A 14,429-nucleotide genomic window follows, 5' to 3' on the forward strand; every position below is an offset into this window, starting at 1 on the left:
GAAAATAACCCTTATATTTGGTATCAGAAGTGTTGTGAGTAGAAACAGACCATGAACATAAAGTTTATTCCCGTTTATCCCAGCAGTGGGTGTGTTTTCCTTCCCCTTGTTTCATATCCTTGTTACAACTTAGTATTGTAAGATTTACAATTTTTTTTCAGTGTCATATGTTTGTAGTGGTATCTCACTGTGGTTTTAATATGCATTTCCTTGATTACTAATAAGATTGAGCCTTTTTTCGTATATTTATTGGCCACTGGATTTGTGTCTTTGCCCATTTTTTCTTTTAGATTAACTGTCTGTAACTTGTAGAAGTTATTTATTTTGGATTTGACTCCTTTGGTTATGTGTTAAAAATGTCTTCCTTTCTGTGGCTTGTTTTTATCATTCTCTTGATGCCTTTTGATGAATAAAAGCTCTGAATTTTACTATAGTCAAAAGTATTAACTTTTTAAGTTTAAGAAATTTTAAGTTTTAAGAAATTTTCCCCTCTCAGATTCTAAAAACTTGTAGTTTTTCCTTTCACAGTTAGGCATTTGGTTTGTCTTGAGTTGATTTTTGCTTAAGGTGTGAGGTAGAAGTCCATTGCATTTCCCCTCCATTTGCTTTAGTAACCATTTATTGAAAAAGTTCTTTGCCATGCTCTGATATGCCACTTTTGTCTTAAATCAGGTATCTACGTAGCTGTGTGTCTGTTTCTGGGCTGTTAGCCTGTTCTTTAGATTTCTCTCTTCCTGCATAAATACCATACTATCTCAAATCAAGTTAGCTTTATAATAAGTCTTTGTTGGGTAGAGCAAGTCTTCCCATCTTATTCTTTTTCAAGAGAGTTTTGGCTATTTTGACCTTTTTGGTTAGCGAATACATTTTAGAATAGCCTTGTGAAATTTTGTTTTGCAGGTCTGTTTGAATTTTGATTGGGATTGCATTGAACCTATAGATTTATTTCAGAAGTGACATCTTTATAAAATTAATTCTTCAAATTTGTTAATATGGATAAATATCCCTTACAGTCACATAGTCCTAGTATTTGTCAGCAAAGTTTTGTAATTTCCCCTACAATTTTTTGTTACATGTATTATTAGTTAGTTGGTGGGTATCATGTGTATGCGTGTGTTGTAAATATTACCTTTTTGAAATTGATTTTTCTGACCTTTTGTTGCAGGTATACAGAAACAATTGATTTTTGTATGCATGAGTATCATATCCATCAACCTTGCTAAACTCTGGCCTGTAGTTCTATTATCTGCATATTCTTTGGATTTTTTCCCCTTAGTCTGAATAATATTTTGTTGCTTCTTATGTTATACTACTGTTCATTTTGTTTTGTTGCCTTTCTGGGTGTCTAGGAATCTATAAAATGTTGACCAGAAGTGGTGGTAGCCATCTGGTTTTTGTTCGTGGTCAAAGGGAAAGCTTTTAAGGTTTTACCATTAAGTATATTTGTTGACACCCTTGGTCAAATGAGGAACTTGCCTTTCTGTTCATAGTTGGCTAAGAATGTCTATTGAGATGAACATATGCTTTTTCTATTTTAATTCTTTATTGATGTGGTAAATTGCATTTTGTATTTAAAACTGAGTTGTTTAGGACTTTCTGTATGTGTATTTGTAAGATTGGTTTATTTTCTTTTCTCACCCATGGCTGGTTTTGTTAGCAAAGCTACAGTAATTTTATAAAAGATTTGGGGAACATACCTTCTTGCCTATTCTCTGGAGCGGTTTGTGAAAGATTGTTATTTCTTCCTTATATGAAGCCAGCGAAGCTATCTGGCCCTGCAGTTTACTTTGAAGAAAATATTTTTGACTACTAATGGTTGTAAGTTTATCCAACTTTATGTTTCTATTTGAGTAAGTTACTATCTTCAAGGAATATTTCTGCACTTTAAATTTTATTTACTTAAATTTAGTAACAGTATCCTTTATCTTTCTAATCTCTGCTGTATCTGTTGGATGTCCCTTTTTTAATTTTTTCAATTACAGTTGACGTTCAGTATTATTTTATATTAGTTTTAGGTGTACAGAATAGTGGTTAGACATTTATATAATTTACGAAGTGATCCCCCCATAAGTCTAGTACCCACCTGGCACTATGCATAATTAGAATATTATTGATTATATTCCCTATGCTTTACACCCTTTTTTTATTCTTGATATTGTTTATTCCGATCTCATTTTTTTTTGATCAGCGTTACTAGATATCTTATTAGTATTTTCAAAAGAACCAACTTTTGCCTTTGTTGATCTTCTTGGTTGTATATTTCTTGTGGCACTAATTTCTTCTCCGTTCTTTATTCCCTTCCTCCTGCTTTTATTTTGCTGTTATTTTTCTAATTTCATGATATGGATGTTTAGTTTATTAATTTTTCAACCTTTCCACTTTTCTAGCATCTTTAAAAATTACTATAAATATTCCTTTATTTACTGTTATAAGTACTTAACAAGTTTTGATATGATGAGTGCTTTTTCCCATTCCTGTGAGTTAGTTATCAATTAGGTATACAGTTAGCTTTAGTGTATTTTTTAAATTGTTATCACCTTAACATGAGTAAGGGTAAACATTTTTACTTTTTTTGTGAACTGCTTATGTAGACTCTTAATCCCTTTTTCCATATTGTTTTTCTTTATGATCTCCTTGTTATATATTAGTAAAATTAGCTCTTTCTCTGTGATATGAGTAGCAAATATTTTTTCCAAGTTTGTTTTTTATTGACATTTTTAATGGTTAAGTTATTTTTATATTACCTTTCAGCACCTAGAACAGTGCCTGGTACAGAGTATACATCCAATACTTATTGAAGAAATGGATAAATTCGGTGGTGCTTGTTTGTCAAACAGAAGTTCTTTCTTTAAATATTTATGTACTTGAATATTCTCTCATGGCTTCTAGGTTTTGAATCATACTAGGGCAGCCTTCTTTATGTCAAGGGTACGTAGAATTCTGTTTTCTTTGGATTTTATGAGTCTGGTGTTTTACATTTGAATATTTAATCTTTTTTGTAATTTATCCTATTTGGCCAATTGTGAACACATTTCTCTATGAAATGTTAACAATTTCCTAATTATAGATTAATTGGAAATTATATACTTCAAAAAAATACGACAGGCCTTAGTTAAAAGGTATCAATGGGACTTAAAAAATAAAATTTTCTTCTGAAAAAATAACTAATAGGCATTTGAGATACTTTATTGACCTGAGGGAAGGGGTGACTTTTGGGAAGATAAAATTTTCATTACCATCCAGAAAGTAATGATGCTGATTTGCTGTGCTTTCCTCCCCCCTTCCCTCATAAATTCTAACCTTGTGTTGTCCACTAGCCACATTTGGCTGTTGAGCACTTGAACTATGGCTAGTCTTAGGTTGAAATGTGGTAAGTGTAAAATATATACCAAGTTTTGAAGACTTAGTATTAAAATAATGTAAAATACCCCGTGCATTTTTTTAAATGTTGATTACCTGTTGAAATGATAATATTTTGGATATAATGGATTAAGTAAAGAATGTGATTAAAATTTAATCTGTTTGTTTTCACTAATATAGCTATAAAAGGTTTAAATTGCTATGTGTCTTGCATTCTCTTTCTGTTGAACAGTAGTGCCCTAACCTAATCTTACCCAGTGCCTGGGCAGGCTTCTGTGTTGTCTTTGTAACAGATTTGTATAGTGCCTAACACCAAAGTACTTGTTTCTTTTGTCAGATGAGTTTTTCCCTCCACGAATCAGTAACGAGAGTATCATCTTGTCTGCTGGAGTTTTTCCTTTTAACACCGATGGAAATTTTTAATTTTCTGTTGCCATCTCCCTCTTAGTTTTCAAGATAATCTTTTCTCTCCCCACTTGTTTATTCTCAACTCATCCACATGATTTTTCAATTTTACTTGAATTATTAATAAATGAGCTTTTTGAATGTTTTCGTTTCAGAATTTGAACTTCTCTGTTAAAAGAATTGTGTCTTAAATTCTCTAGTCATTGATGCATCATTCAACAACTACAGTTTGAAAGTAGAAGGTGAATAAAACAAGAATTCCTGCCCTCAGTGAAATTATAAGTTTGGCAGTACTCTGGTGATAAATAATTAACTAGTAAATCGGTACATGATATAACTAAATAGCAGTATTAACTAAATCATGATAGAATTAAGAGAAACAATACAGTTTATCAGTGAAGATAGAAATTAACCCTAGGATGGAGGAAGAAAGTTGTTCTTTAAAATGGATAAAGTATGTTTAGCCACCTAAAGATTCCAGATAACTGTTAAAATATGTCATACTGAATTAGAACTGTTTGAATTTGAGTCCTGATTTCGCCACTTGCTAGATGCGATGAGCTTGGGCAGGTTATATAACTTGTGTGCTTAAGTTTCCTCATTTGTGTACCAGGGTTAATAGTAGTAGCTACTTAATAGAAAGATTGTGAGGATTAAATTAGTTAATATATTGCTTGAAGCAATGTTTGACGTATAGTAAATTTGCTACAATTTTAACAAATACTTTCCATGGTTACTGTAGTCTTCATAATTTTATTTTTAATGGTGACATAGTATTCAGCTCCAAGAAGGTACTGCAATTTATTTTTCTTTGAGATTAATTTTCAGTTTAGAGGAGAAATATTTGTATCGTAGAACTCAAATCTTTGTTTTTCCATTTTCTTAGGTATCTTCAATTTTAAGATCAGAAAGCATTTAGATGTGTAGCAGAACTGATTTTTATTCTTTTTTCTGAAATTTAAATTTAAATTGTAAATGAATTTCTACACAGAAGAAGCTAAGAGCTTTTAAATTAATTCTTTTGGGCCTGCAAATGGTATCCAAAAGTTGAACTGAATAGTTTAATTGCCTTCTTTTGAAGAATTTTAGAGTGGCTAAAGCGTGGTGATCATCATGGTGTTACTTTATGTTGGGACATTTTTGACATATGGTACAGTCATCGTCCCAAAATTAGTTATATTGTCTTTCCCAGCTTGGGTTAGGAAAACAGTACTGAAGTTTTCATTTTGAATTAGCATGTAGGAAATTATTTCCTGCTAAATGTTTGTCATCTAATGAAGTTTTATTTCTAAAAATTAATGGAGCATGTCACTTACAGTAGCTCCAGAAAAATAGCTGAAGCACAGGGTTACTTTTGGCCACCTTTTAAGTCTTTTATTACCATCTGAGTATACGTGTGTGATAATCTTTTGGAAGGCTGAAATATGGTAGTTTAGCTGCTAATACACCACTCCCTACTGACTAGAGTTGAACTTACTTTAGCATATACATACTGCTTTAGGTTGGTACTAGGGATACAGCAAGTGAATGAACTGATTTGAAAAAAAACAGCGCATTCATTGTTAAGATATATTTCAAACTATTTTATACCATTGTCAGTAAATGAAAGGTAACATTAATTTGAAACTTTTGGGTTAAGTGTGTTCTCCATTGAATACACTGTACCTTAAACTTGCTTAAAAAAATAATCCAGATTCCCATTTCAGAACAATGTCCTGTTCTTGTACCAAATATGGTAGCCAGGAGAATATTTGAATAACAAATTGGCATTTTGCTTGTGGAAGATGAATTACAGTCCAGTATCTTTTGTAATGTTTGTCCATCTTGATTTTGTGAAAAACAGGTGGAGTTCATAACAGGCAGTTACATTTGGTTCATATCTCCCGCCATGTACCCTTTCCTTGTGCTATCTGAAATCCCTTCTTCAGGACGGTCCAGTAGCCCTCATTCCATCCTGTTAAAACACATGTTCATAAAATTAATTTACATATTAAGCAAGGGGATTTTAAATGTTGCCGGGAATACAGACATGAACAAAGTAGGCTTCTGCACTTAAGTTTATTTTAGTCTGTTGGGTAGATATGCAGGTTAGAGTTTGTGTTAATAAAGATATTAGTTATCATGGCAGAAAGTAATTTTAAACAGACTCAAGCAAAGAGGTGGATTTATTGGCTTACATAAATGAAAAGATTGGCCTTGGACATGGGTTGGATCCAGATGCTTAATGTAATATCCAGAGTCTGTCTCATTTCGTTTAACTTAGCTCTGCTCTCCTCTGGCTTGGATACATTCTCAGGCAGCATCTCAAGTGGTAGCAAAGATAGCTGCAGCAGTGCCAGGCTTAAATCCTATCAGTTTAGCAACCTCAGTGATAAGCTTCCTTTCTAAACAGTTTCAGAAGTCCTGGGGTTAACTCTGATTGGCCAGACTTGGATGCTCTGGAGCGGTTGGGGGAGGGGCGAGTGGGGGGTCGGGATGGTCTAGCCCTGTTTGAGCTAGGTGGAATAAAAGGGACATCAGTAGTTTCTGAAAAGAAGTTATAGATACTAGTCCCAGAAGAAAGCATGCCGAGCATGCAAAAGCAACCATAAATCTACAAAATAAACATACAATTTTTAGTTGAGCTAAAAAAGATGAATTCTGATAGGAACTGCGTTAAGAAAAGCTTCAGACAGGAGGCTGCATTTGAATTGGACCCTGAAGGACAAGTAGATGTTTTTTCCCAAGGCAGCATGAACAAAGAAAGGACTTTCTAGGTCACTCATTTGAGAAGTTTGGCAGTGAAAGGATAAAATTAAAATGGAAGCTACTAGAGTCTAAAGGAGAATGTTGAGAAAATTTCCACCTCAGTATGGAGAAATTTTTATGGCAGAGGAGCAGAAAAGCAAGTAAAGGAGGAATTAATGCAAAGGAGGGAATCATTCATTATAAAGAAGTAGGGGAAGTCAGTGGGGTTAAGAATGTAAGTAGAGGGGACAGCCTTAGAAAAAGGGAATGTCCATTCCCTGGGGACAAGTGAAGGAAGGTGGTTGCAGTGGCTCTGGCGGTTAAAACAGAAATTTACTGTTAAATACATAAGTTGCTTCAGTTTTGTGTTGAAAATACAGAGAAAAGGTTTACCAGTTATCTACAGCTATGTAACAAACCATTCCAAAGGATTCTGTGGGTTAGCAATTTGGCTTAAACTCAGGTTGGGTGATTTCTTCTGCTGGTCTTGGCTGCTGTCACTCCTGTGGCTGTGGTCATATGGACCGTGGATGGGTGACCGTAAGATAGTGGCGTCACGCACATGTTTGGTGGTTGGTGCTGGCTGCTGCCTAGGCCTCTCTCTGGCACGCTCCCTTTCTCTCTGAGCGTTCACCTGGCAGTAGCTGGATTCAAAGAAATGAAGAGTCAGGCCTTTTATGACCTGGGCTTAGAACTCCCACAATCACTTCTTTCATATTTCCTTGGTCAAAGCAAGTCACAGAGCCAACTCAGATGAAGAAAAGAAATAGACGCCACCTCTTTATGGGGGAAGCAGCAACGTCACGCTGCAAAGAGGAGTTTCTACCGGAATGGGAGGAATTTGTGCCTGTGCTCCACTCCCCCCAGCACTTTATTGGGAAAAATTTCAGTCATGCAGCCAAGCTGAAAGAATTTCAAAGTGAAAGAATACTCGTGTGCCTACCACGTAGATTCTACTGTTAACATTTTGCTATACTTGCCTTATATATTTATCCATCTATCATCCCTGTTTCCATCAATTCATCTTATTTTTTTGATGCATTTCAAAGTAAATTGTAGACAGCAGTGCTTTCCTTTAAGTACTTTGTGTATATTTAGCAAGAATGAATATTTGTGTGCAGTTTTTTATTTTGATAAAACATTTATACACAATGAATACAAATTTTAAATGTACGTTGTGTAGTATTGCGGTCTACCACTGAAGGGAAAATTTTGAAATAGCTTTTCTGTGAAATGCCTCAAATTTAACCATGGCTGTATAAAAGAATTGCAAAGGACGTCTCCTTGAATACCTTTTTCTTCATGTCCTCATCACTAATTATTTTTCCATTTAGTATCACCTCAATACTTGGGATTTTCATTTGTGATATATTAATTTGAATCTGCTTTGGGTGTTTCCCTATAGCTTTTCATTAACTGTTTTTTGCACGTATACTGTTGATGGAGCACTATGCTATTATAGAAAAAGATGTAAACAGGACCACTCTTGCTGTTTAAGTATTGAAACGAGGTGTATCTCAAACCAGGTTAGATCAATCATAGGTGCCATTTATTGAGTGCTTATACTCAAGGCCAATGATAAGAATTTTTAGTTGCATTGTTTCATTTAATCCTTATAATTTGAGAGATAGATACTTTTTCATTTTAGAAGTTAGGAAACTAAGGCATGTGGAAAAGTTTTCACTTGCCCAAAGACTTACAGCTTCATAAATCAAGGTGATGTGACTCCAGAACCCACATTTAACCCCTGTATCATATTGATTAGATGCAGGAAATGTGCCATCTGTCACACAGTGAAAAACTAACCTTTTAATTGGTCACATTGCTTCACAGGGTAATCTTGATCTAAATTAAGTGTTTGTCTTAAATAGAGAAGTATAAATTTTAAAAAACTGATGTATGAGAAAATTTAATAAACTGTCTTCTAGTCCATGAATAAATATTTTAACAATTTGAAAAGGAGAAATTTTAGAATTATAACTTGATTTAACTGAAGATAATCAGAAGTGTGATCAAAACTATGTGACAAATTGAGTTTTTCATATGGTATTTTGATAGAATAAATACTTCCTTGATTTTATTGACTAGGTATTGAGTACTTTTATTGCTAGTTGGCTTTTGAGCAGTTTAACAAATAGGAAAAGATTGAAACCCTGTTTGCCTTGCTATTTGCATAACAGTGAATTCTGTCTGAAGTCTTAGAAATAAATGAGTAGCATGTAAGTTATTTCATGCCAAGAATTCTGCCAGAAGTACCACTGGAAAATGGTAGCCATTGTGACAGCTGAAGTAAAAGCTTGTTAAATTCAGGAGCTAACTTTCCTATTAAGCCAGGGAATTGGATAAAGTCATGTATGTCTAAACATCTTCCTTAATCCAACAGTGAATATGTAAGATATTTTAAAAGTGTCCCTTCACCCAGATTTACCCAACTGTTCATTTTCTTTTATTTTATTTGGTAGTGTATTTGTAAGTGGCTTTAAATCCTAACTGAATTATATGGGGTAGGTTAAAAACAAAATATATCTGTTTAAAAAGTCTAATTGAATTTATGTTTATTTTTGTGTATAGGTCTTGCTACTTTGGGAACTACAAGGAACAAACAGATTAGGGGAAGGTTGGTCTTTTCAGTGGACATGGCTCAGATATCCAGCAACAATGGATTTAAGCAGTGTTCATCTTCACATCTGGAACTAACGAGAACAAAAGAGGTAGACAAAGAAGAAGCATTACAGATGGAAGCAGAGGCTTTAGCAAAATTGCAAAAAGACAGACAAGTGACTGATAATCAAAGAGGCTTTGAGTTGTCAAGCAGCACCAGACAAAAAGCACAAGTTTATAACAAACAGGATTCTGATCTCATGGTGTTTCCTGAATCAGATACCCAGAAAAGAGCAGTCGATATTGATGTAGAAAAGCTCAGCCAAGCGGAACTGGAGAAACTGTTGCTGGATGACAGTTTTGAGACAAGGAAAACGCCTGTATTGCCAGTTGCTCCTGTCCTGAGCCCTGCGTTTTCAGCACAGCTCTATCTTCGACCTACTATTCAGAGAGGACAGTGGCCAGCTGGTTTGTCGGGGCCTTCCACTTACACTTTACCTTCTATTTATCAGTCAACGTACAGTAGTAAGCAGAGCGCATTCCAAAATGGCTTTAATCCCAGAATGCCTAGTTTTCCATCCACAGAACCTATATATTTAAGTCTTCCAAGACAGTCCCCATATATTTCCTATCCTTTGACACCTGCCACACCCTTTCATCCCCAAGGAAGCTTACCTATTTATCGTCCAGTAGTCAGTCCGGACATGGCAAAGCTGTTTGACAAAATAGCTAGTACGTCAGAATTTTTAAAAAATGGAAAAGCAAGGACTGATTTGGAGATAACAAATTCAAAGGCTGCAATCAGCACTCTACAGGTATCTCCAAAGTCTGAAGATATCAGTAAATTCGACTGGTTAGACTTGGATCCTTTAAGTAAGCCCAAGGTGGACAGTGTGGAGGTGTTAGGCCATGAAGAAGAGAACACTGTGCCAGGTTTGCTGGCAGAGGATCCCTGGGATGCTGTTCTTCTTGAAGAGCGGTCACCAGCAAGCTGTCACCTTGAACGGAAGGTGAATGGAAAATCTCCTTCTGGGGCAATGGTAACAAGAAGCCAGTCTTTAAATATTCGAACAACTCAGCTTACGAAACTCCAGGGCCAAATATCTCAGGTACGGTCTTTTCTTACTAACTTCTCAAACTGAGTAGTATAACACAATTCATGTCTGTGTGCATAATTTATTAGGTAAAAAATATTTTTCATTTTGAATCTTGGGTTCTTCATTCTTAAGTGTGCTGTGACCCTTAGATTGTGTGGTAAAGGGTTAAATGTGTTTTGGTCCTATTGAAAAATTACTTGCTATTAATACTATCTTTTCTAGGATTATAAATTTTAAAAACCTCTTATCAAGGATCTTGCTACCATGGATAGGCATTTAAGACCTGTTTTATCTGTCTCTCTATGTCTTCCCATTATATATGGTCCTACTTTTTCTTCCTTATGTCTTTTATTTTTCAAGGCAAACAAGGAATTCTGGTTTTCAACCCCGTCATAGAAATTCCCAGTATATCGTTTTGTTGCTTTTAACCATGAATGAGTGGAAGGGAGAGAGGGAGAATAACCCTGGAGAGATGGGCGAAAAGCCATTTAAAGGACTCTTCACACGTGTATTGATAAAAAGCAAAGAATGGGACTAGAGTTTATATGATGTAGTTGCTGAGTTCCTATAGTCTTACCATCTGGAAAAATCAGTTCAGGGGGGAAGAGAGACAGTGGGGTTTAGACTTTGCCTTTCCTAATACAGGATACCTAATTGCAGATCTGTGTTTCATTCTTATTAACTTCTGAGGCTCCTGGGACAGTTGAGCATCATTCTCACCTTAACGTGAATGATCTCATTCAGCCCCTAACTTCTCTTCAGGCGCTGGCAACAAGTAGCGGTTCGGGAGGGAGAAGTGAATTTTGCATAATTTGGGTGGGTTTATGTTCAATTGTTGACTTTAAAAAGCCATTTTGGATGTCTCAGGGAGAAAGAAGCAGGTATTAAGGTTTAGAAGAAAGGATGGATCTATTTTGGATGACATGATCAGAATCTAGAAAAATGGTAACCAGTGTAATGGTTTCCAAATGTATTTTGACTACAGCTCACAGTAAGAAGCACATGTTATTAAAAAGTCTCGTAAGCTTTTCAGTACTATTTACAAATTTAGTAAGAATCTCTGAACACTTTTCAATGTAAAAAATCACAAGTTAATTACACATTTTAAATCGAATCATAAATATAATCTCAGATTATTTTATCTTAATAGTACATGTCTTGGTTTTTGATTTTGTTTTTACAAAGTAACAATTATTTCTGGAAGTATTTGAAGGGAGAAGGAGAAACTTTAAGGCAAGAATCATCAAAAAAAAAAAAAAAGTACGGGGAGGATTATACCTAGGAGTGGAATTTCTGCTAATTCTTGTTTAGCTTTTTGAGAAGCCACCAAACTGTTTTCCATGGTGGCTATATCATGGTACTTTCCCACCAGCAGTGTCTGAGAGTTTTTGTTTCTCTACATCCTCACTAACACTTGCTGCTTTCTGGTTGTGTAGTCTAGCCCGCGTCGTGGCTGTGAAGTGGTATCTCACTGTGGTTTTGATTGCATTTCCCTGATGACTAAGGATGTTGAGCATCTTTTCATGTGTTTATTGGCCATGTGCATGTATCCTTTTGGAGAAATGTCTGTTTAAGTCATTTGACCAGTTTAAAATTTGGATTACTCATAGCAGTTTTATTCATAATAGCCAAAAAGTGAAAACCACCCAAATGTCGATCAACTGATGGTGGGTAAACAAAAGTGGTCCATTCGTGCAATGAAATAGTATTCACCCATAAAAAGACATGAAGTCCTGATATATGTATGTATGTATGCTCAGCACAAATGGACCTTGACAATATAAGTGAAAGCCAGACACAAAAAGAGACCACATATTGTTTGATTCAGTTTATGTGATATGTCCAAAATAGGCAAATCTGTAGAGAAAGAAAGCAGATTAGGGATGGCTGGTTAGCTCGGTTGGTTAGAGCGTGGTGCTGATAACACCAAGGTTGCTGGTTCGATACCCGCATGGACCACTGTAAGCTGCGCCCTCCTTAAAAAAAAAAAAAAAAGAAAGAAAGCAGATTAGTGTATGCCAGGTGTTGGGGTGTGAGATAAAGGAGGGGATGGAGAATGATTGCTTCATGGGTTCAGGGTTTTTTTGGGGTAGGGGGTGATGAAAACATATTTTGGAATTAGAACATTTCAGTGTTCTAACCACAGTTAGAACCTGTGATGATGGCCACAGCATTGTGAATGTACTGAAAGCCAGTGAACTGTACATTTTTAAATGGATAAAATGGCAAATTGTATGCTCTGCATTTCACCTCAATTAAAGAATAAAAAGGCACTTGTCCCCCTGATCCTTCCATCCCGCTCAGGCCAGGTCACTGCTGGATTCATATTTGGGTCAGTGTTCCGATAGAGAGATCCCTTCCCAACTGTGGTCTCCTTTCTACCTGGTGAGGTATGGCAGCTTGATACCATGCAGTGTGGATTAGGGGTATTAGCTGTTTACAGGAGTTGTTTGGGAAGGCCAACCGCCTAGAAGCTGGAGACCTCAGGAACTAGGGAAAGTTAGTCTCTGCTCTCAGAGAAAAGGAAGCTCCTGTCCTGCAAGGAGCTGAGTACAGGCTCAGCCCTCCCTTTGACAGAAGGCAAAGCCCCACTTGTCCTGGCAGCCCAGGAGGAAAATCCAGGTCACTTGTAAGTAATCCTGCTCCTTGCATTACACCTTTGTATGTATGCATTCACTTCCACAATGTATGCGTTGAAGCCACAATACATAGATTATATATTTAATAAAATATTTATAAATGAATTTGATTTATTTCATTATCTCTGTATCTTAAATCCTACCCTTCCCAGCATTGGAAAGTTATCCATTAAGGGAAACAGATTGTTCCAGGTGAGCTGAGCTGATTATTCCAAGTGAACTGTGGTTATCATCTTAAACAAGTTGAGGTTTCTCGATCGACTGGAATTATTTACTGCCCTACGATCTAAGACTGGAACTCAGAATCTACGAGCTTCATGCTTTTTATCTGTACTGTAGATATTCAAACTGAACTCTTTTATATGTGTGTGTGTGTGTGTGTGTGTGTGTGTATCTATCTATATCTATATCTATATCTATCTATCTATCTATCTATCTATCTATCTATCTATCTATCTATCTATCTATATGTCACAGACACAGTAGATAGTTCCTAAGAATCCTATGATGCCAAAGCGACCCGTATCTATTTTATAGTTGAGGTAACTGAGATGTAAAGAAGTTAGGAATTACTCATTGTTTTCATGTTTTCATAACATTACTCATTGTTACATAGGTAAATGAGCTCTTATATTTTAGAGATGTATACTGAAGAATTTAAAAATGAAGTGTAATAGAGTAATAAGTTACCTGTTATGAGCGATAATTCAAACATGGGTCAAATAATCAGCCTCCCAAACTCAGTGTGTGTCAGTCCTGCAGAGGAGTTTGGGCTAACTCAATCCTGGTTTTACATGTGTTTGCTGCTGTGGGCAGGGGGAGGAAGTGGAGTGTGGAATTTAAGGGGAAAGAGAACTTTTTCACAAATATCATAAGTGATTCTGATGCAGCCAACCTGTTCTCTTGAACTGGCATTTGGAACCATACCTCAGGAGCCTATGAGGTTAGGAAGGTGACAAGACAAATAACAAAACTTAAAAATAGAGCACCCTGGGAACAGTTTCTTTGTAACTTAAAACCCCTAGCCTAGGTTGTAATGCTTTTGCCACAAACTGCTTCCTTTCCCTGCTGCCCTCTTTAGTTTAGACTGGTCACTTCTGGTTCAACTCATGTTTTGTCCACTCTTTCCTTTGGTGGGGCAGGGCTGTGGTACCTATGTCCACCCCTTAAACTTTCTCCCTGCATACATGTTTTCCTGTTTATTTTTAGTATTTGTCACAGTACCTTCTTGATATTTTCCTTATTTGGGGTGCTTTCAGAAAGAATTTCACAGGACTAATGAGGCTAGGTAGTCTCCTAAAGATAGAAGTTCCTAGCAAGATCTGGGAAATCAGATCACATGGGAGTTGCAGAGAACGATTAGTTGCTCAGACTCTTAAGAATTAACTAGGCTTCTTGGCAAGATCAGTTTTAGCAGAAGCATATTCTTAGGTTTTATTTAAAGTATGGGAGAAGGATCAAAGAGAAAGCAATTTAGTTAAGAGAGACATGAGTCAAAGCAAAAATAACATGGCTTGATCAGTTGATTAATCAGAGATTGGAGCTAGATGACTACATGTATTTGCATCAACAGCTTTATTAAATGGCACAATGTCTGAAA

At 35.9% G+C, this 14,429-nt stretch overlaps 1 protein-coding gene across 1 annotated transcript in view; it reads left to right on the forward strand.

The window, feature by feature from the left end:
* PIK3C2A (phosphatidylinositol-4-phosphate 3-kinase catalytic subunit type 2 alpha) overlaps positions 1-14,429 on the forward strand; it is a 92,837-nt gene that overhangs the window by 16,032 nt on the left and 62,376 nt on the right. Inside the window, exon 2 of the mRNA XM_033120179.1 lies at positions 9,064-10,202. Within this exon, the coding sequence (XP_032976070.1) occupies positions 9,129-10,202 (1,074 nt within the window). The 5' untranslated portion in view covers positions 9,064-9,128. The remainder of the gene's footprint in view (positions 1-9,063; positions 10,203-14,429) is intronic.

This window comes from Rhinolophus ferrumequinum, chromosome 11, assembly GCF_004115265.2.
Source record: "Rhinolophus ferrumequinum isolate MPI-CBG mRhiFer1 chromosome 11, mRhiFer1_v1.p, whole genome shotgun sequence".
Taxonomy (NCBI): domain Eukaryota; kingdom Metazoa; phylum Chordata; class Mammalia; order Chiroptera; family Rhinolophidae; genus Rhinolophus; species Rhinolophus ferrumequinum.